The 22,391-nt window shown below is 46.5% G+C and overlaps 3 protein-coding genes across 3 annotated transcripts; all 3 read left to right on the plus strand.

The window, feature by feature from the left end:
* The first annotated feature begins 1,960 nt into the window (after positions 1 to 1,960).
* On the plus strand, positions 1,961 to 15,384 carry kif11 (kinesin family member 11). The gene is made up of 27 exons (XM_086258716.1): positions 1,961 to 2,167; positions 2,313 to 2,423; positions 4,527 to 4,656; positions 5,506 to 5,603; positions 5,700 to 5,778; positions 6,516 to 6,701; positions 6,785 to 6,909; positions 6,996 to 7,086; positions 7,165 to 7,310; positions 7,463 to 7,559; positions 7,801 to 7,896; positions 8,099 to 8,187; positions 8,290 to 8,377; positions 8,756 to 8,829; positions 8,922 to 9,036; positions 9,242 to 9,313; positions 11,159 to 11,294; positions 11,520 to 11,692; positions 11,772 to 11,897; positions 11,996 to 12,154; positions 13,587 to 13,726; positions 13,823 to 13,983; positions 14,065 to 14,183; positions 14,320 to 14,542; positions 14,618 to 14,784; positions 14,883 to 14,993; positions 15,119 to 15,384. Exons 2-27 carry the CDS (start codon positions 2,350 to 2,352, stop codon positions 15,227 to 15,229), a joined length of 3,186 nt encoding a protein of 1,061 aa, XP_086114842.1. The 5' UTR covers positions 1,961 to 2,167; positions 2,313 to 2,349; the 3' UTR covers positions 15,230 to 15,384.
* Positions 15,385 to 16,366: 982 nt separating this feature from the next.
* LOC147315719 (uncharacterized) lies at positions 16,367 to 17,549 on the plus strand. Its single transcript, XM_086258018.1, has one exon. The coding sequence runs from the start codon at positions 16,512 to 16,514 to the stop codon at positions 17,331 to 17,333; it is 822 nt and encodes a 273-aa protein (XP_086114144.1). The 5' UTR covers positions 16,367 to 16,511; the 3' UTR covers positions 17,334 to 17,549.
* A 2,706-nt stretch (positions 17,550 to 20,255) lies between these two features.
* LOC147315720 (uncharacterized) lies at positions 20,256 to 22,386 on the plus strand. The gene has a single exon (XM_086258719.1). It carries the CDS (start codon positions 20,452 to 20,454, stop codon positions 21,343 to 21,345), a length of 894 nt encoding a protein of 297 aa, XP_086114845.1. The 5' UTR covers positions 20,256 to 20,451; the 3' UTR covers positions 21,346 to 22,386.
* Positions 22,387 to 22,391: the final 5 nt, after the last annotated feature.

Raw genomic sequence — 22,391 nt, forward strand, 5'->3', positions numbered from 1 at the left:
AGCCAACATGTTTCTAATACATACAGCTAAGAGTGTCTGATGGGATGAGCAGAAAAATCATTGGAGACAGTGTCCAGGACAATGAACTCCAATCCGAGTTGGACTGTTGTCTTCAACAAAAGCTGGGACAAAGCTCTTTAGGTCAGATGATTTCTACTTTCTTTAAAGAGTGTTTGAGTCTTAGAGATGTTTAAGTTGTGCTGTGAACAGAGAAGCAGAGATTTAAAGGAGCTGAAATGACCAAACTCGCCGTGCTTTGGAGGGACATGTGCAGTGCTTTGCATGAGGATGCAGGCAGACTCATTGTCACGATAGTCATCCATGCCTAGATGGCTCAATAAAGCTTCTCTAAAGTAGCAGGATTGTGACTATTACTCCAAATAAACGAGTCACTGGTTACACTGTACAGCTGCAGAAGTGAAAAATGAAGCGAGAGGTGCTGCAGAGTCCGACCGGAGCAGCAAAGAGGACCTCCAACAGCGCTGTGAGATACTGTAAGATATCAGACAAAGGGAAGCTGTGTGTGTCTGTGTGTGCAATGAAGAGGTTTCCAGAGCAAAAAGGGCAACCCCCTCGCTGTCCTCAGGAGGCCGAGTGGGCGGACGGTCCTCAGCAGATGGATTGCTGCTCGCCTGCCTTCACTTCATGAACCTGGAACGGAGGCGGAGCCTGAAGTCTATCAGTGACATCATGTTTTTGGATTATTTCTTCTCTTTCTTTCTCTTTTCTACGCATTCTAGTCTGATTTTAACCCAGTTGTGTGTGTTATCATATGTTATGAAGCACTTATTATGATTTTTATGCACATTTGAGCATGAGATAATCAAAAGGTTCATCAGAAGGAAACGTTAAAGATTAAGAGAAATGACAAAAAGCATTCAAAGAGTCATAAAATCACCTGAAACAGTCAAAAAATAATGCACAGTCCCCATAAAAGACACAAACACATGAATAATGATAATAATGATAATAAGTTAAAGGATCATTTTGTTTCGCAAAGTCATTTATGGTGTCTTTGGACTTTTATTTAGGCTGATTTTTTTAATGCTACTTAAATAACGAAACACATCAAAATATTCAATGAAACGATCGAGTCATTCACGTAGTCGGTTTTCCTCCCACAGACCAAAGACGTGATGTTAGGTTAAATAACCACATAGAGACCAACACCTTTGCACAGTGAACACATGATGTCCACAAAGAAGCAAAACTGAGGGAACAAAATGAATATAAACACACAAAAGATGCAAAACTAGCAAAAAGAGCCACAGAACACAGATGAGAATGACATAGGTGAACAAAAAGATTCAAATCAAACACATAAAAACAACATAAAAGTGAAACGGAGTCATAAAAAGATGATGTTAAGTCAACAAAAAGTGCCAAAGAATCTGCACAATATGTGCAAAAGATATTCACAGAAAACCAAGTGACATGAAAGCGGGAGAAGTGCAAAGGTCATGATTGAGGAAAGGAACACAACAATCATTAAGAGATGCTTAATTCCAACGAAAAAAGTGAAAAATAAACAGAAGAAAATAGTCAAAGAGCATAAAAGAGACAAACAACCTCAAAGAAGTTCAAAAATGACCGCATGAAGAAACACTCAGTGCATCATGGGAAGCCGCCAGCATCATTCGGGTCACTTCCAGGCTTAACCATATGAAACTCAACCTTTTTTCATTAATTGAAAGAAACCCGAATCAAATATCGTAAACTTAAAAGTCTAATTATTTATTTGGGAACATAAAAATACGTTATTATCTCTAATAGTTGTTTATAATTATAAATAAAAATCATGTTTGTTTTCGTGTTATTAAATATTTCTCAGAACAATGTCGCCACCTGCTGGACGTACATCGATATTTATATCACATCTGCTCCCGTGATGCTCTGCGATGGCAGTGTCACATGATCGTGGTACCCAATGACGGCCACGTAGTGACCATTACTCTCCTGCTATTGGCCGATGAAAATTTAAAAGTACAGTTTGAAAAGTGTCCTGTCGAAGGTTTTAGTGCGCCAGAGAAGTTGTAGGAAAACGGCCTGTGCTTTCAGAGCAGCCCGTAAAAGCTGAATTATACGATTTATTAAGATATCGAAGACTTTGGATTTATATTCGGATAACCCGCAGAGGGGGAGGAAGTGACGCGCAAAACGATATTTGGTGAGTTTTCGTTAGCTAACATTATGATGCTATTTGTCGCTTTTCTTTCGGTTCGTCACATTTAAAGCGGACAAACCGCCTCCCTGCGGTTCATTTCTGTATTGATGACTGTGCTGCTTCATTAATGTGCCCGTTTAATCTGAAGTGCGTGATATAACGGTGTCCGGGAGCAGCTCTGAGCCATGTCTTCAAACGTCCAGAGCGGGGGGAAACGGGAGGAGAAGGGCAGGAACATCCAGGTGGTGGTCAGATGCAGGTAAGGAGTGGAAACAGAGTTTCAGCTGTGTCTGTGTTTGCTGCTGTCAGTCACAAACATACTCTAGATGTCGTAAATATCCTCAAAACATCGCAAAAGATGCAGAAACATCACCAAATCCACCTTAAAGCTGTATGTTCAACTGCCCTCAGTGGGTGTATTTACCTGGAAGACCTTAAAAAGGCTAAAAGTGTACTCATAAAACAGGTCACTGACATTTTACAGTCTCAGAAGCTAAATGAGAACACTAGCCTGAGCTTACGTGTGGAAAAATCAGCAGTTCTTGCAGTCTTAAAGTTACTATTTGAGCCTCTGAGGGAACCCTAACCCATGTGGCGTCTAATTTATCAATAAAATTTGAGTCTCTCTTTTTTACTTTCTTCTATATGTTTATGGGTGTGTTAAAATGTTAGTCAATCCAGAAATGTGCACACAAATGATGCAAAAATACTTGCACAACCACAGAGAAATGCAAAATGATGATAAAAATACAGGAAAAGGATGGAAACAGGACATCCAGTGATAACCATCATACTAGCCTCACGTGTTTGAGTCTCTCAGTATCCCAGTGCTCATGTATTTGGTCTTTAATTTATTCATCATTTTCCTAGAAGAGACCTTAAAGCGTGTTTTACCTCTTTAGCATTTTTAACATTCAGGGGATGAATTTGCACGACTGAGTGAAAGCCTGTTCATTCCAGTTTAATTGTACTTCAACCTGTTTTAACAGGTTTAAAACCCAAGGTGGAAAAAAAAGAGTATAAAACCATCCTTTTCTGAGGTCTCGTAGCTCACTTACACATCGGTTTAGCAGAATAAAGGTGTAATAAGTTTTTAAAAACCCAGCAGGTGGAGCAAAGACACGCCCCCACTCGTCTAGATGCAAATATTTCAAGCACATGTCAAACACTGAGCACTAACATCACACTAAATAGGTTTTGGGTGTTTTGGATGCTGTTGCTATTTTCTAGCTGTCTAAGTTTTATTGGCTGTTAATTGATCCCTGACAGTTTAGATTTGTGTGATTGTCTGTGTCGTGGGACACAAACATGGGTTTGTAGTCCCGATCCGATTACTGGAGTCGTCTTCCACGTGGTTCCATTTAACAATTATTAGTGCGAAAAGAAAACTGGTAATCCATCAGCCCCTCCGTTGGCACTAAACACTCAGTTTCACATAGTTTTTTGTAATGTTAGCTCTCTATGATGTCAGAGTACAGAAGCCCCGCCCACCAAGTTGAGGGGCAGCCAGTCAGAAGAAAGTTGGCTTGAAATGGCTCGAAGATAAACTGATGGCTCAGAGGAGCTTTGAAGAAGCTTCAATGTTTTTAGTTTCTGCTTTTCTGTCACGTGTGAACACGAACTGATTATCTCTGGATTTTTGGTTAGCGGTGTCCCAGCTCTGAAACCGACACAGAGTGAGATAGGCGTCCGTAACGTCATATCGCGGTTTGATCTTCCCGTACCCGTGCAGGCGAGTCTGTGGCGGAGGCTCAGATGACGCTAAGATGATATTTAGAAACATCTTAAAGATGTTTTGAGGCCTGCAGACGTTGACACTGATCTAATTTAAATCCCATATTTGTGCTAAATCGGTTAATTCATCTGTTCCTTCTGCTGCCCACCGTCTGGTTCATTGTTCATGATAAGCTCACAATGTTATGGATTTCCTTTTTGTACTCTGGTTTTCTGAGGCCTCAGAGGATGAGCGTCACTGATCTGTGTATACTTACGTCTGTGTTCTACTGAACTTTAGTCATCTGAACCTAAACGAGCATTAATGTGTTTTTTAGATGTCTTCATATGTAGCTCAGAGTACAAACCCTGTGTGTATTTTAATTATAATAAGCAGTAAATCTTTATTATGGGACTTTTTCAAAAACATAAATGAACGTTGCTCTGACAGAAAGAAGCAGAAAACTGATTTTAATCTGAGCCAAAGTCAAAGCTTTGGTGTCGGCGCGCTGTGAGGGTTTTTAGATCTTTACAAACAGGACCGTGTGACTCGAGCTGATGTTGAAGCTTCCTTATTATGACTGCAGAGCTGCAGAAGTCTCAGGCGTCGAGTCTTTGTCACCGAGGTTTTCCTCTGCTACGTTTTCAGGCCTTTCAACACGATGGAGCGCAAGTCGTCCTACGGCGTCGTCGACTGCGATCACAACCGGAAAGAGGTGATGGTGAGGACGGGAGGCATGAACGACAAGGCGTCACGGAAGACCTACACGTTCGACATGGTGAGAGGAGAAATGGACACAGCGCATCCTGTGCTCGCACATCTGGCTGACCGTTTCCCCTGTTGTGTTATGTCTTAAGTAAAGCTGTTCGATATAACGATATATATCTGATGACGATATAAAAACATCTATCGTTTCCTATTACGCTGTCGTTTGTTTCGTGGTGTTGTAAAATAAACTGTTTGCAGCAATATTTTTTTCATGGTTCTGATGGTCACTGTAGTGGCTATATTAATTCCTTAAAGTTCTCTCTTTCTCTTATATTTAATATAACCACACTACAGACAAGCGCCTGTTTTTATGCGTTGTCGTTAACAGCAACGACGGTAAAACCATCGCGTGGCTCCGCTCTCCGCTTGTTTGTTTTCTACGTAAACCTTTCACAATAAAGCTCAAGATCCTGTTGCGACTTTTCAAATTAAACTGAATCACAGGAAAGAGCATGCAGAGAGTTTACTGATGAGAAGCAAAAAAGAGCCGTCAGGTGCTAAAAATAAACCTTAGACTTAAACTTTGAAAGAAAACGGCGGCCGTTACAACTTATGTCTAAAAATGTATCGTTTCATGCATCGGTTAAAACACTCGACTCCAGGTATGCGACGCCCAGCTGGAAACACTAAAACTGCCCGAGATTCACAGAATTTACAGAAAATGTTACATTTTTGTGTTTTTATGTCGTCGTCAGGACGATAAATGTTTTATCAAGATATGAGATTTTGGTCCTATCGCACAGCTCTAGTCTTAAGTTCTTAAGGTGAAGTAACAAAACTTGCGTTCGAAGCAGAAGCAGCTCTTAGTGTCTCTCGATGAGGATTGGCTCATTGCTGCAGCTGCGTTTCTCTCCCTCAGGTGTTCGGTCCGTCTGCGAAGCAGATCGAAGTGTACCGGAGCGTCGTCTGTCCCATCCTGGACGAGGTCATCATGGGATACAACTGCACCGTGTTTGCGTGAGTGCTCTCCAGATACGCGAGCGTCGGCGTGAGCCGTCCCGGATGAACCTGTTTGTAACCTCTTTTGTTTCCATCTTTTTTTATTGATGACAGCTACGGTCAGACAGGAACGGGAAAGACGTTCACCATGGAGGGAGAGAGGAGCCCGGACGAGCAGTTCACCTGGGAGGAGGTGAGCTCTGCTTTAAAATGGGCTCACTGGTTTACTGTTTGACCCTAAGCCTGCATGTGGATCTAATTCAGAGTGTGAATGAACTGATCCTGCAGCAGCGTGCATGAAGTATAGGAAGGGGAAACGTCTTGACTGTCTAACATTAATGAACTTTTTCAGGTTTTCAAATTCAGAGTTTTGTGATCGCAGTCCGACTGCATCCATCCTGAATGTGCATGAATTGGCTTTGAATAATTCCCCGTGTCCGTTTTTTTGCACGTGGATGTTGGACGTCTTGTTTTCAGATCATCAGTAGCTGCTCAGACCTGCTGCTCATTTCAGCCTCGGGCTGTACTAGAGCAGCTTTGCTTGATTCATAGTTAATAATAATCCTCCTTTGTCCTGTGCTGGGTCTCTGTACAGGCCTTCAGCTCAGCCTTTACAAGCCCTCATTCATCTTATTGGCCAGTTTCTGGAAGCCTGCAGAGGGGTAGTATGCAGTACCTGTCAGCTGTACTTTTGGGGGGGGGGGGTGTTATTGGATGCTGCGTACATGCAGCCGGCTTTTTATCGTCAGTTCAGATGCATTAATGTGTCAAATCACCAAAATAAAACCTGTTTTATTTACAAGTTTCACAAGTAGCAACGAACGAGGGTGACAAACGCCACCACAGCTGTTTGTTAATTATTGTGGAAATGGTGCAAACAGCTCCGTGCGCTCAGCGCTGAAATAAATTCCCGTGTTTTTGCGTCTCTAGGACCCGCTGGCCGGCATCATCCCTCGCACGCTGCATCAGATCTTTGAAAAGCTTTCTGAGAACGGCACAGAGTTCTCCGTCAAAGTCTCGCTGCTGGAGATCTACAACGAGGAGCTGTTTGACCTCCTCAGCCCCACCGAGGACGTCAACGAGCGGCTGCAGCTCTTCGACGACCCTCGCAACAAGGTGAGCGTCACGCAGCTCGGATGAAATGAACGCCCGCTGCGGAAATCTCCGGGAATCTGACGCCTCTGTGTTTGCCTCCGCAGCGCGGCGTGGTGGTGAAGGGTCTGGAGGAGGTGACGGTGCACAACAAAGACGAAGTCTACCAGATCCTGGAGCGCGGAGCAGCAAAGAGGAGGACCGCCTCCACGCTCATGAACGCCTATTCCAGGTACCCGCTCGCAGGAAAGCACTCTCACTCCGTCGCCAACCGCCATGTCAGTTATGTTTGCTCACCCGCTTCCCGTTTCTCCACAGTCGCTCCCACTCGGTGTTCTCCGTCACCATCCACATGAAGGAGATCACTCTGGAAGGAGAGGAGCTGGTGAAGATCGGAAAACTCAATCTGGTAATAATCTGGCGATGAGGGGGAGAGGAGGGGGCGCAGCCTAGAGCGTCTAAAATGACCCAAACGCTTCCTGTTCAGGTCGATCTCGCCGGCAGCGAGAACATCGGCCGTTCCGGCGCCGTGGACAAGCGAGCTCGCGAGGCGGGAAACATCAACCAATCGCTGCTGACGCTGGGCCGAGTGATCACCGCTCTGGTGGAAAAGAGGCCTCACGTCCCGTACAGGTGAGAAACGACCCTCCTCGGTCTCACGAGGACGTCGCGTTCAGGTCCGTCTTCTCTGGGGTGTCTGTGCGGGTCCGCCTCCCCTGACCTTGTACAGTCGTCGTGGGGGCGGAGCTGAGGAGCTGTATTGATCGGTTTATTTTCTCCCACAGAGAGTCCAAACTCACCAGAATCCTTCAGGACTCGCTGGGAGGGCGGACCAAAACCTCCATCATCGCCACCGTGTCGCCGTCGTCCAGCAACCTGGAAGTGCGTTTCAAAAACAAAATGAATGTTTTCAAAGATTCATCATCATATTTATCCTGAAGCGTCTCGCGTCACCCACGTCTGTTATTGTTGGTGTCAATGTTTCCACTCGAGCACAGACTGTATATAAAAGATGGACGTAACCATGTTTATATTTTAGTGTTTCTTGATCGAGCACGTTTATTTAGCCCGTGTTGGTTTCACTGAGTGTAATTGTGCTGACGAGTCTCGGTTGTGCGTGCAGGAGACGCTGAGCACCCTCGAGTACGCCAGCAGGGCCAAAAACATCATGAACAAGCCGGAGGTCAACCAGAAGCTCACCAAGAGGACGCTCATTAAGGTATCTGAGGTCGACGCGGCATTCAGCATGTGTTCGGGTTTCAAATGGCGCCGTCGCAGGTTTGCCTGGAAAAGCAGAACTCAGTCAGGAACATCTGTGACGGTCACATCGGAAGCTTTTAAATCTGTGACCCAGAAGAATCTAAATGAAAATGTGACACTGAGTCCAAACACCAGATTTCAGGACCTTCTCTGTCCTTCAGGAATACACCGAGGAGATCGAGCGTCTGAAACGCGACCTGGCCGCCACCCGGGACAAGCACGGCGTCTACCTGTCCTCGGAGAACTACGAGTAGGTCTCGGCTGACACGTCAACGCTGCTTTTACCCAAATAGCTGACCTGACAGACCATCTCGGGTGCTCCTAACCACGACTATGTTTTTAATTCATGCAGGAGCATGGTGGCTCAGATCACCGCCCACGAGGAGCAGGTTACAGAGTACAACGACAAGATCGCCATCATGGAGGAGGAGCTTAAGAAGGTACGATCCTCATCCGCTGTCGGACGGCTGCAAATCAGAGCCTGATTCAACTTACTGAGGTCTTAAAAGTTGACTTTTGATCTTTAGAAGTTGAAGATGCTGTTTGAGCCTCTGTGCAGATTTTAAAGCTGCAGATTTAATTGAATGCAGCGGTTGCAGATGCTGCAGTCTTGCATTAATCTGCATTTCAGGAGTTCACTGTTAAGCACTTCACACAAACTTTACAGAGACTGTTTGTTGCCGTGGCCAAAGAAAAGACTCCACTAACTGTCTGGCTGTAAAGGAATTACGAGGTGTCTGTTTTGGCGTCTTCGCCATCGATGCATCGTTTTACACGTCCTGAAGCGGCGTGAACATGTGGTCGTGTTCTCTCTGCAGGTCACGGAGCTGTTTGCGGACAGCAAAGCCCGACTGGAGCAGTGCACCGCGGACCTGGACGAAAAGCAGCAGAGGTGCAGGGCTGTTGTTAAGGTGTGGGATTAAAACCACCACCAGGGGGCGCAGTTTGATTTAAAGTTGTGGTTTTCTCCTGTGCGCCTCTCAGGCTGGAGGAGACGAGCAGAGACCTGCGGGAGACGAAGGTGAAGCTGAGCGAGGAGGCGTTCATCTGCTCCGAGCTCTCCTCCGCCCAGGAGACGCTGTACAACACGGCCGGGCAGGTACAGGCGACGCTCCACTCCGGGGGGAGATATTTAGACATTCTGTCACTTCATCATCGCTTCCTTTTCTCTCTCTCTCTGTTATTTGAAAACCTCTTAAAATGAATCTTCAGCTTCCACTCTCGCCCCGTTTCACCAAACTTCCCTTTTTCAGATGTGAGATGTTTATGATTCGAGTCTGAAACTTTGTGCTTTCGTCCTTCAGCTGCTGAGCACGGCGGACGCCAGCACCAGCGACGTGTCGGGCCTCCACGACAAGCTGAACAGGAAGAAAAAGGTCACGTTTGTTTTTGTTAAAGCGGTGAATACGTGGCGTCCGCAGACGCGCTCGCTTCGGCTCGTCTTGGTCACCGCAGTGTGAAGTATCATTACGGGGCAGAGAGCCTGTAGATGGTTGTTGGTCTCACGCTGGGCCTTCCTGCAGTCTGAAATGGGTCATTTAGCCCCTCCCCCTTTGAGCTGGCATCCTTCTGATTGGCTGTCACAATTTGAATAGTGAGTGGATGAAGCTGCTTCATCACATCAGGGATCTGTCCTCATGACTACAGGTCCACTGGTAGAAACCGCTGAGCTTCCACACACACACACACACACACAGCTCACTATAAACTGTCCATGTTTGATGTGAACAGCCACAGATTAGAACAGATGTTAAATCAAAGCAGATGTGTCTTATTTACTTTGTAGTTGCAGCTGAGGCAAACACTACCAGCCTCGCTGTTTAACCCGTAAAAGCACATTTCTCCTGTTTAAATGTTTCATCTGGTCTGAGTAACAGATTCCAGTGAAGATGACACGGCTGCTTGTGTCTGCCGTGCACTAATGACACAGCAGGTGTCATAAATCAGAGGTTTGAGTCACAGATGATAAGATTGGGGAACAGCTGGGGAACCTGCAGGTGCACAGCAGGAACTCTCAGCGGGTTTTGGGTGGAACACGCTCTTATCTGTGACCACTGTGGGGAGTTTCCTCTGCAGACTTCCTTTTAGAGGAGAAAGAAACACTCACTGTGGCGTAAGCCTCCCCGAGTGACTGAAAATACACCTTTAAGCATCAACCGCTTCACAGAACAGTTGGGAAAGAAGTGACAGGGAAGTCGGTCGGCTTGTTATCGCTGCTGGTTAAGATCCGACTATTTTTACGTCTGTGGGCTGATTAGAGTCATTTCCACTGTGATTAAAACCTGAGAATCAACCTTTTTTTTTTTTTTTTTTTTTTTTTTTTTTAAATCCATGTAAATCAGCGGTCCCCAACCCCCGGGCCTCGGACCGGTACCGGGCCGCGGGAGTTGAGGCTCAGGTGTGAAATGTATGGTTTTTATCGTTAACTCTGTTTTCCTGGGTCTTTTCACGTGTGTTATGAATAAATCTTCTTTTTTCGGTACCGGTACTAGTTTTATTTTGTTGTATTTATCCGCGACACCTTAAAGGCCGGTCCGTGAAAATATTGTCGGGCATAAACCGGTCCGTGACGTACGGAGCCCCGCAGGGGACATGGGAGGGAAAAAAAAAATAAGACTGAGTTTTGCGAGATCTCGCAAAAGTTGAATTCCAACGATGGCGGCAGCTACTTAGTTGTAATATTACTCTTTCTGGGTCACAAAATACACTTTTAAGATATTTTGAGGCGTGAATGTAGTTGTGTAAACGTCAGATACCTGCTCGGTTTACAAGACATCACATATTTGCAAAAGTGCTCCGACGTTTTCGGAGATCTGACACCCACTAGCTCGAAGCTAACGGGAGGTCAAGACCTACTACAGCTTTCCCGGCACATCGTACCTCGACCTCCCGGTCGGCTTCGAGCTGGCGGCCTCCGAGGAATGCGGCTAAAACATTTGTGAGATCCCGAGTTTGTTTTGCGAGATCTCGCAGAAGTCCGTCTTAATTTATTTATTTTTTCCCTCCCATGTCCCCTGCGGGGCTCCGTAGTGACGCAACAAAGGTTGGAGACCGCTGATGTAAATGACTTCAGAGGGTTTCAGGTGCTTTGGCTGTTAAAAGCATGAATCCAGACAGAGCAGAGGGTGCTGTAAACCGGGTTTTTATGACTTGATGCTGAAACTTGGAGCTTCCTGAAAACACAAATGTTCTGAAGCACAAACCTGCCTCTGACCCTGCAGGTGGAGGAGCACAACAGGGAGATGCAGCAGAGCTTCGCCCAGCGCATGGACGGCTCCTTCAGAGACGTGCAGCGCTGCATCCAGCAGCACGGAGACAAACAGCGCCACATGCTGAGCAGCTACTCGCAGGCTGTCGGTAAGAGCGCAGAGGTTTCACAGAGGCGTGGGTGACGGGCTGGGACGGTTTACTGCGGCTGCTTTAAATTTGCCCGCCTGATGGTGACTCTGGTGTTTGTACTGTTAGTACTCGGGGGTTTTTTTTTAGTATGTTCTGAAGCGAAATACTGAACTGAAAAAGATGATTTGGTGTTTAAAACAACTCTGCGGTCTTTCCTGCGTCTCCGCCCTCTTTCCTGTGCAGACTGTTTGCTCGTGATGAACGAGGCGGCACTGAAGGGCGCTCTGACCACTGTGGAATCCTTTGTGGGCGGAGTCAGGCCGCTGGTGGCTGAGAGCGTGGCCCGCTGCGAGGAGAAGGTGCAGCAGAACGAGACGCTGTGTCTGCAGGACAAGGAGAGCGTGCTGCAGCTGCTGGTGAGTGTCTGAGCGCGCTCACGGCCGCGTTGTCCGCTCAGATCAGTGCTGTGTGACTAAAGTGTGTGTGTGTGTGCAGGAGGAGCACCGACGGGACATGGAGGAGGTGCTGGTGGTCCAAACTCTGATGGGTTTATCAGCAGCCAAAGAGCTCAACGACAGCCTGAGAGCTTCGGTGGAGAAGCAGCGAGCGCTGGCCGACAAAGTTGGTCCACGACAGTAACATCCACACGGAGCAAACGTGGCGTACGCTCGATCTCGGAGGCAAAGCTCTGATCTGATTCTTCTCGTTCTCCTCCTCAGGCGGAGGCAATGAAGGAGATGGGCGTGGTGTTCGACAGCTTGGTCCGAGAGCTGGCGGCAATGCGGGAGGCCGCCGTGCAGAGACTGAGCGCCCTGCAGGCTGAACGCAACGAGCTGGAGGACAAGATCAGGCAGGCGGAGGAGGAAATCGAGCAGAAGGTGAGAGCTGACCAGAGAGGGCAGCGAACCTCTGTCTGCTGGACGAGGACGCTGCCAGATGTCCTGGGGCCTGACGTAGGGCTGGGCGATGTGACCCAAAATTCATCTCCATATTTTTAGCTGGATGGGGATATACGATATATATCTCAATATTTTTATTTTTTTAATTTAAGCCATAAAGTCAGAACAAACAGTTCTTAGTCAAAGCTGTGTCCCAGATGTCACAGGGGCACTTTTATTAACAAACAGCGTAGATGTTCATGAAAAAAAAATTACTCAAATTATCAGCATTTATTAAATAATAATGCTCCATAAATAAAAGAAAACTGTTGTTTTTGTGCATAACAAAGAGCTCACAACTGTGCAGTCAAAATGTAAACTAACAGACGCCGAGCATAATAACAAGCAGCTGCTCTGTTCCTAACTTCTACTGCGTGACTGACAGCCTGGAGTTTGAAATCCTCTTCGTAACCACGTCTCTAAACAGGTGCCATTTATGGTCCTTATACGCACACAGTACAGTAATATTACATTGAAGCACAGTACGTATCACTCGGCGAGGCTCCTCGGTAGCTGTAATGCTCCAACAACCCATCAGGTGGTGCAGCTCCGTAGCTTAGCAAAGTCGTGCTGAAACATTTTTGACAGATTGCTGAGCGCCGTGCAGCACATAAAATTGGTTTGCAGTCATCAAGCACAACCAGAATTCATACATAAGACGCGCTGTCAACTTTTGAGAAAATGAAAGCATTTTAGGCCGTGCAGCCTCTCTGGGCTGCAGCCTGGTTAACTCGCTAACGGAGATTTGCCGTGTCCATCTTGTCGTCGCCTGCAGGTGAAGTTATGGGGGAGGGGGAGTAACGCAGCATAGAGGCAAACTTGCGGCTCCACAAGTATAATTATAACACAACATAGACTATATCGATATAAACGATATTGTCACTTCTTATATTTGGTATAAAAATATATCGATATTTATAAAAAACAAAAACAAAAAAAACAACAACTCTATATATCGCCCAGCCCTAGCCTGAAGCAGACCGTTAACTTTGGACCTGTGATGGTTTCAAGCCCAGCAGCACTGATCTGTAGTGGTTTTCGCTTCCATTTTTAAATCCACTTCAACAGCATTCAATGATCTGTTTGAGCATGAGGTGCAGTCGGCGCACATTCAGCCTGTCTGCAGCCTCAACAACTCAAACAGGCGGAGATTTAAAGTTAGAATAACAGTGCACGGGATACATGACAAGGATGACGACAGATTCTGAAGTTGATGGGTGTGATTTGCATCGTGCCTCGTTTGTTCTGCCCTCGTGTGGCACAGTTTCATGCATTAACAGGTTTATCTGCCTTTATTACATCTGAGTGTTCACGCGCTGGCTGGTTCTGTGGGTCGGGTGTTTCTGACACTGCTTCCGTTTGCTTCGGTCAGGATATGAAGGAGACCATCCAGTGCCTCCAGGACCAGCTCAACCTGCTGACTGTGAAGGTCAAGAAGAAGTTCACTGGTCTGTACTCGGCCTCCAGAGGCCTGCAGAAGCCCCTGCAGAGCCTCCAGGAGGACATCAGCAGGTGAGTCGAGCACTAAACGGTCATGTTTTTCTTCTACTGCACGTCAAAGTTCATTGAAACATTGAAACCTGCATTGAAACCGTGTCTTTGTGGCAGAGGCTGCAGCACAGTCGAGCACCAGGTCTCGGCCCAGGCGGACCTCCTGTCTTCCTCCGCCTCCTCCCTCGTCTCCTCCCTGTGTCTGACCGTGGACGAGAGCCGGCAGTCTCTGGAAGAGATGTCGGGCTGCTGCTCCCACATCCACAGCTCCGTCACTGGTACAAACTCTTCCTCTCCTCTGTTGCTGCTCGCTGTAATCCCTCATCCACAGCACGCTCAGTGTGTTTGTGTCCCTGCAGGCCTGTTGGAGCGTGACCTCGAGTGGAGCTCCAGAGTGAAGGAGCACGCTGAGAAACGAGCCGAGGAGCACCTCACGCTGATGAGGAAGGTTGGCTCTGAAGCTCAGGACCTGCGTCAGGTGAGAATTCGAGGTTTTCTGTCCTAACCCCAACACAGAGCAGACCCTCAGTTTAATACTGTAGAGACACGACCGTCATATCTTATTACCAAACCCGACGACTCTGAACTCAGTAAAAGTGCCTCCTGTCCCGCAGAGCGTGGAGGATTGCTGCTCCGAGCAGCTGCGAGCAGCCAAGGCCGATATATCCAACCAGCAGCAGGAGGTGACGCGAGCTCTGACGACTGTCAAGGATCAGACCTCCGTCGACTGGAGCGTCCTGGAGGAGCAGCGGGCTGAGCTCCTGCAGCACGTGGAGGCGAGCGAGCAGCTGGTCCACAGCTTCCTGCGGGACGAGCTGCAGGAAGACGTTCCCACTGGTGACAGATTTATTTTTCTGCCTTGAATTAAAAGTTAAAGTTCTCAGCAGGACATTAACCTCCTGTTGCCTTCAGGTGCGACTCCTCAGCGGCGGGAGTTTGTGTATCCCCGTCAGCTGGTGAAGTCTCGCCGCCGCAGCGAGCTGCTGGAGAGCCTGAGGAGGCAGCAGGAGGAGCTGCAGGCCGCCATGGAGGCGGAAGAGGAGGAGGAGCTGGAGGAGGAGGACAAGCAGACTGACCCGGTGAGTTTCAGAACATTTATCTTGGAGCTGTGATTCATTTTCATTTAAATGTAAATAAACGTGATGTTTGGCCTCGTTCTTCTCTGCTGCATCATCAGGACTCGCTGGAGGACGATCTGAGCACGTGCAACGAGAGTCTGGCCACAGAGCCGTCCTTCATCGACGAGAACCTCGTCTTCAATGAGAGCAAGCGGGTCCCCTTCTTCAAGGTGAGGGGGAAGTTTGAAGCCGTGCAGCTGTTACTGAAAAAGCTGCTGAAGCAGCGACTGGGGGTCAGAGGTCAAGTGTTTAATACCAATGCACATTAAAGCTTGTTTTCATTCCTCTTTTCCAGAAGAAGAAAGGCAAAAAGGAGACGAAGTTCCCGTCCCGGTCTAAAGTGTCGGAAAACGAAGCGGAGTCGACGCCTCAGAAATCCAGACTGCCGCTCCGCTGTCAGAACTGAAACCTTATTTCTCTTTATTTTTAATAACTTTATTACTGTTTCTTCTTTTTTCTGACCTCTTTCATCTTAAACGTGTCCTCATGAACTGTTTTATTGTGGTTTGTGTCTCAGCACCTGCAAATTGTTTGTAAAATTAAAGATTTATTCTTGTTTTATTCTGCTGTTAATTATTCCATCTGCCACACTCAGCCAGCTCATCGGCTTTGTCCTCGGTTATGACGTCAGCACAGGACACGTGTGGCTCTCCTGGTTAGACGTTATGAAATGTGGCGTGGAGCGATGGCGGGTAGAGTGGGTTCAGCAAAACCACGAAGAGTTCAAATGTTTTTGTCGGGTGGGCTGGAGGACACTGCAGCCTGTGAGGTTTCTTTGGTTTCTGTGCTGCTTCATGAACTTTCACTATTTATGTTTCGTGGCCGACAGCAGCACGCTGTGTTACACGCCGTGTCTTTAACGCACAGGGCCAGAACATGGAAAACATTCACGTTTCCACAGGGACTCTGAGTAAACAGGAGCCCGGTGCTGATAGTCGTTCATGGAGTCCTGCTGATGTGAGCGTCTGTATAAAAGCAGAAGTTGTGGGAGTTCACAGGTGGAGACAGCAGCTCCCGGCAGTTTTGAGTCCTCATTCATAAGTGGACATCCCAGCAAATATACCGTGACGTCAGACTGCGCATGCTTAGAGAAACCAAAGAAAAACCCCGAGAATTCCACGAGTGAAAAAGAAGTCTGTCTGGTTTATGTTTTGAGAGGAAAGCACCAAAGTTTACTGCGGTTTTCCTCTGATGACGTCATTGCGGAATTCCCCCACTGATACGTGCAGAGTGCGCGTGCTTGTTGAGGGCGAGGTGGTACTGTCGCTGACCTTGTCCTGTTTACAGTAATATTTGTACTGCTTATATACACGATATACAAATATGATATTTATATTAGTATGTCGTGTACGTGTGTGTGCGCGTGCGGAAGAAGAAAAACGTTAAATGATGGAGTTTGAAGTGTGAAATAAAACAATTGTGAATAAATGAGGTCATGTGACCGTGATTATAGTTTGAGCTGCTGTGTTGGCCGGTTACGGTATTTTGTAGCTCTGAGGTCGGACGGAAAGCACCCAGAGTTACTTTCGGTTTGTTCCTTCATTTGTTGTTGTGGATTCTGGACGAGCTCATTCTCTCAGTGTCAGGTGTGGAGGTGGGTTGGGAGCTGATGTCCGTGTTTTTCTGGATATGAGGAGAGTTTCTCTCTTTCTGTGCTCGCTCTGTTTTTCCTGCTCTGATCTGTGAACATGGAGCGATCAGCTGATCTCTGCCTCCTCTCTTTGCTGCTCCTGGCCGTGCCCTGCTTCTCCCAGCCCGGGCTTATTCAGGCATACTTTCGGCTTGGAGACGCCCTGGTTCTGCACCCTGTGCCGCCGGTCACTAAACGCATCACCAGCGTGGTGTGGAAACGCAACCACGACCTGCTGGCCGAGTGGGCGGAGGGAGAGAGTGAGGTGAGATACTACGGAGGGTTGAGAGGCCGGTCAGAGCTCAGCACCGGGACCGGACGCCTGCGCGTCAGCGCTGCGTCTGCAGAGGACGCTGGAGTGTTTTCAGTGGAGATCAACAACGAGCCTCAGAGCGAGCTCTACAGAGCTGCAGCCGTGGATGAGGTGCCCCAGCCTGAGGCCTTTGTGACACCTCTGGCCTGCAGTCAGGCCTCCTCTCGGTGTTTACTGCACTGCTATGGACACACTGCAGACACTGAGGACATCACCTACTACTGGAAGATGGGCGATGGAGAGTGGGAGGAGTCAGAAAAGAAGATAGAGATCCTCAATGTTAATGAGCTGCACCATGTGAGAACTTTCTCCTGCAGGACGAAGGACCCAGTGAGTGAGAAAGACAGCGAGCCCATCAATAATCCTTTTTACAGACACAGGAGCCCACCTGACTCTGCAGGGTGGACAGGTGTGGCGGTCACTGTGGGCGGAGCTTTTGGAGCTGCAGCCCTGGTTTCTGTGGCTCTGTTTGCATTTTGTCAGAGAGAATTTATCCAGAAGACCATTAAGAAGCTCGAAGGCAGGAATTCTGTCCCACAGATGTCAGCGACGTGTAACTCTGTGTGAAGCGTCATCAGCCTGGGTTTGTTGTTTGTGCGTTAGAAACTGTGACCTGCTGCAGGAGAGACACACATGCAGATAAACTCACGGCAGCATGAATGTTTGTGTTATTTAACAGCCACCTCTGTCTGAGCAGGAACTCTGAACTGTTCAGTGTTCTAGTGAAAAGAAACTGCTCAACTACCAGTAACAGATTTTTAATATCAGTGAGATTTTCACCTGGATAAATAAAGGAATAAAAAAAATCTCCTTGTTTTCTGTCCTCTGATTCTTCTGGAGCAGCTTTGCATGAGTCAGAGCCTCAGCTCTGAGCTGCTCTCAGGTTGCTCCCCATCATAGTATGTTTGTGAATGTTAGATGAAAAGCACTAGAGCATAGAAAGAGGCTGTGAATGAGGCAGCTCTGATGGCTGTCCAGGACCAAACCGCTGACCAGTGTTTGATTCAGCAAAGGTCAGAGGTCACTGAACAGACTGCTCTCCATCATGGACTGACTATCTATCTATCTATCTATCTATCTATCTATCGGGAATAATAATAATAATAATAAACCTCTAAGACAAATCAAAAACATTGGAACCTAAACCACAGATCATAACAGGCGAACAGCATATATGATACAGTGTTACAGTTCAGCGTCCACAAAAACAAGGATTTTAGAAGGTCTTACAGCATCATCTGTCCTTCAGCAGCCAGTTTCATTAATAACAAGCGCATGAAGTCATTATGTCACTTATCCATTCTGAAAGAGTTTAAATTAATTTTAATAATAATTTATAATTCCACTGCATCAGAGACAGCTTTACACATTTTGAAAAGATGTTTCTGCCATGGATACGGGAGAGGAGAGGACCCAAATACAGGGCACTAGCCTTCTTCTCATTATTATTAAGCTGATGGCAAAAAATAAATAAAAAAGATATGAACAGACTCCAAAGGAAGCAGACACAGAACAGGCCCTATGTGCAAAGATTTACAGGAACACATTCAGGCAGGAGAGGAGGCTTTTGTCATGGTCTGGGTGGGTACCTGCAGGTTTCCAACAGCAGCCCTCCTCCTTTGGGCGGAGATCGGTTGCTCCTCCCTGGCTGACCACCTGTGGGCAATTATTCCGGCAGCATATAAGACCTGCACACTCAATCAGTCATCGCATGAGTATCTGCTATCCCATGTTAGTCAGTGGTGTGTAATTGCTGTGTCCAGATCCTGTGTGAAAATGTTCCTGTCTTCAGAGTTGGCTCCTGGAGTGGGCTTCTTGCCTCAGTTATCTCTGCTTTTCTGGACCTGGGCCACCAGCTGCTGGTACAATGTTGCCAACTAGCCCACCTCTCACCTGCCTGCCTCTCCACGCCTCGACCTCATGCGGGCCTCGCGCCCCACCTGTCCCCTCCACCTGAAACCAAGTAAGGCAACTCAGTTTAACTGTGAAGGATCGCTGACTGACTGCTGGACCCCTCTGACTGTGCTCTCCTCTCATTACAGCGCCCCGGTCACTTCATAGTACTTTTCCGGCCCAGTTTTCTCCTCCCCACTGCCACAGCTGTTCTGCTGCATTCTAGAACTGTCTAGTTTACCTTTAGTTGACTTAGTTTTGACGGCGCGCCCACTAGTTAGTGGCGTCGTTTTGATTTGGCTTGTGTTTAATTGTGGGGAGAAATAAACCTTTTTTTCACTCACTGTCTCGCTTCCGGTTTGGAACTTGTGTCCATCCCATTTACCTCATGTGACAGCTTTGTTCTTTAATCTCTGAATAGAAAACCAGAAAACCATCTATGCTTTTCTTATTGTAAATATTAAATTCACCCTGAACACTCCCTGCAGTCACTCTGTGGATGAACTGAAATACAGACATGTTTATAGGTAAACATATTTACATATAAATACATATATGTATGTATTTACATACACATTCTGTCCCTAAGAAGCACATAGGTTTCTTTCCTATGTGAGAATTCAAACTGCTCTGATCGTGGTTGCAACACTTCGGGCACCCGTGGAGGTCAGACACCTCCCCGTGGAGCCTGTGTGTGTGTGTGTGTGTGTGTGTGTGTGTGTGTGTGTGTGTGGTTCTCGGGGTTGCTGTCAAATTGTCGCTTTTATTCTTTAAGACTAATTTAGTTCTTAATACAGACGTTATGTGGCTACAGACAAACCATTTTACAATAAGTGCGGGACAATAGGACCGAGGCCTACTTTAGAGTTACTTTCACTTTCTAAGGAAACTCGATTCCGTGCTTTTCAAAATAAAGCCGTGTTGCGTCGCTGTTCTGCTTCATTGCACATATAAAACATGAATTGTCATGTTAATAATATAAATACAATATCAGCGAGGATTGTTTTGACTGCAGCAATAAAGCAGTAAAACCTCAAACAGCGCCTCTGATAAACTCTTCTTTCTTTTTACATGTTCCTGAGGATTTTCCTGATTATGACGTTATTAAATTGGTACCTGATGTTACGCTCACACTAACAGCAGTGTTGTATAGCTGTAAAAATAAGCTGTTTGCCTCTTTCTTCTTCTTTCATCTTCGCATTCAGGTTGCTTTCTTCTCCTCGTGGTGCTGAGGCGTTAGTTTGAGTGTTGTATTCACCTGTGTTGATCACTTTCACCTGCGAGCCTTTAAGGATTAGAAAGGGAAACCATAAATCCCATGGACAACAGTTGGATCCAACTTTATACAACCGATGCGAGTTTTTGTTACTGACTTTCACCTCACAGATCTCCAAATTAACTTTGACACTTCTGACAAAGAAAAGAATTTTTTTTATTAATTTATTGAGAAATATTACAAAATTAACAGATGTTTAATTTATCACCGAAACTGGTTAGAATATATGGCTTTAAATCAATGACTGTAGAAATAGGTTGAAATACTTCAGGAGTATTTTATTGTGCTTTTATTATGAAAGTGACCGGCAGTTTCCGCCCTCAGTAGGGAGGGACGCAGCAGGTTTGAGACGTTTTGCTCCACAGGAAGAGAAGGGCGGAGGTCTGTTTCTTTATCAGCGACTCAAACCGCCTCATGTTCGTCGGCTTTTACTGACCTGCCTGAAAAGATTTCGACGAGTGAGTTTTTATTGATGTGATCATCGATACTCTGTCACTCCTGTATTGATCAGTGGACATGGGTCGGTCTGTGGTTCTCGGAGCGCTGCTGGTGCTGCTGGTGGCTAACGTTAGCTTCTGTCAGGCCCAGACTGTGGAGACTGTGGAGAAGTACATCGGGGTTGGTGGCACACTCCACCTCAGCCCTCAGCCGGTCGGTGGAGCGATCACCAGCGTCGTGTGGAAATACGGCAAGAACCTGCTGGCTGAGTGGGAGACAAAGCTGATTCCTCTGACATATTACAGCAAGTTTAAAGGCCGAACCACTCTGAACACTGGCACAGGAGAGTTGGAGATCAGGAACATGACTGCGGCGGACAATGAGGTGTATACAGTGGAAATCAACAACCACGTCCAGAGTCGGGTTCATAAGATTATGGCGATCGAGGATGTGCCCCAGCCTGTGCTGGAAGCGAAGCCGCTGTCGTGTAGCTCAGCCTCAAAGGACTGTAAACTGGTGTGTGAGGGAGACGTTAGCAAAGCCGGGCCTGTGGAGTACTTCTGGGAGAAGGATGATAGAGAGTGGCCAACGTCTGCAGAGAACACCGTGGAGATCATCAATGATGCGGAAACACAGCGTGTGAAAAAGTTCTCCTGCAGAATAAAGAATCTGTTTAGTGAGAAAGAGAGCAACGCCTTAGACAATCCTTTCTACCGGGAGGAAACGACCAAGGAGCCATCTTCACCTGGTTTGGGGGTGATTGTGGGGATTGTTTTAGTCGTAATCCTATTGGTAGTTGCAGCTGTACTTTTACTGCTCTACGTTATTTGGAAACCATTCAAGAACAAGGTTGATTCTTGTTTGCCCTGGAAGAAATCAACAAACGCAGCAAACGCAACAACAACTGAGACTAATATGAATGAGAAGGGAGAGATTGATGCACTGACCGCTGAACAGGACACTAGACAGTGATGCTGTGGCCATATTATTCATAAAATATGAATGAAATGAGAAATGTTTGATTTCCACAGCTGCCTGCATCTGGAGAGAGAAGGAAAATAATCCTGCAGTGTACAAACTGTCAGTTTATGAAGAAGTAATTTTATCTTCATACTGAAGTAATACCATCAGTACCACAGCTGGGAAGTACAGTTACAAGACGTGTATAAAAGTATTCTTAAGGTGGATCCGTCCTGCTCATGTTTATTCTCTGAATCTTTTATGGTGGCTTTGCATGATTCACAGGTCAATAATAATCCTTTATGTACTAACCCTTCATTTCATCCTCTGCCTGAAACAAGCAGACTAGCTCCTTTTTTACACGTATGATAAAAGCAGAACAGATCCACTCTGAAACATAAAATTATGACAATGCCAGAACAGTAAAGAAATGTGATGTTTGAGTTCAGTGCAAAGTGGAATGAGTGCCGTTCGCTAAATTCAATCATGTTGTGAGGCAATCATTTAATCATGAACGTGTACATCGCTGTGTTAAAGCCCCGATAACTTACATTCAATGCTGTTTTGTAAATGTGTGCTGTTGTTAGCTTTGTTTTTAGCATATTTTAGTGGCGTCATCCTTGAGGACAAACATGTGCAGAACTGTTTCAGAAAGTGGAAAAGGACGTTTGTGACGTCTGTGCACGTGCAGCGGTCACATGTTATGGAGGCAAAGTGAGAAAAAGGTGCCTTTTAATGTCCCGTCACAGCCGCGGAGGCTGAAGGGCACACTGGACTCACTGTGTTGGATCACGCATGTTTAAATCCACTCTGGAGCCCTGCTTCTCTGCACCTGAGAGGATGGAGGACGTTTTATGAAGCTCATCTCACAATCATGTACTCCTGTAATGCCCGACATGGCTTTATAGGACATGGCTCTACACTCTGTGCTCCCTTTTTACTTTTTTTTTTTTAAGTTTGTCTTCCGACTCTGTCGTATCAGCTTCTTTACAAATTGGCAGTTTGATTATTTATTAGAAACTGGTGCCTTTCAAAATAAACCTGGCAGTGCTACACAG

Source organism: Aulonocara sp. 'chitande type north' Nkhata Bay, linkage group LG13 (assembly GCF_057382095.1).
Source record: "Aulonocara sp. 'chitande type north' Nkhata Bay isolate Kocher_YH1m ecotype deep benthic linkage group LG13, A_spYH_male_GT1.1, whole genome shotgun sequence".
NCBI lineage: Eukaryota > Metazoa > Chordata > Actinopteri > Cichliformes > Cichlidae > Aulonocara > Aulonocara sp. 'chitande type north' Nkhata Bay.

Coding starts and splice junctions, on each gene's coding strand:
- kif11 (XM_086258716.1), top strand. CDS start 2,350: ATGTCTTCAAACGTCCAGAGCGGGGGGAAACGGGAGGAGAAGGGCAGG. Junction 13,727..13,822: donor CTCCAGGAGGACATCAGCAG/GTGAGTCGAGCA, acceptor TCTTTGTGGCAG/AGGCTGCAGCACAGTCGAGC. Junction 14,184..14,319: donor AAGCTCAGGACCTGCGTCAG/GTGAGAATTCGA, acceptor CCTGTCCCGCAG/AGCGTGGAGGATTGCTGCTC.
- LOC147315719 (XM_086258018.1), top strand. CDS start 16,512: ATGGAGCGATCAGCTGATCTCTGCCTCCTCTCTTTGCTGCTCCTGGCC.
- LOC147315720 (XM_086258719.1), top strand. CDS start 20,452: ATGGGTCGGTCTGTGGTTCTCGGAGCGCTGCTGGTGCTGCTGGTGGCT.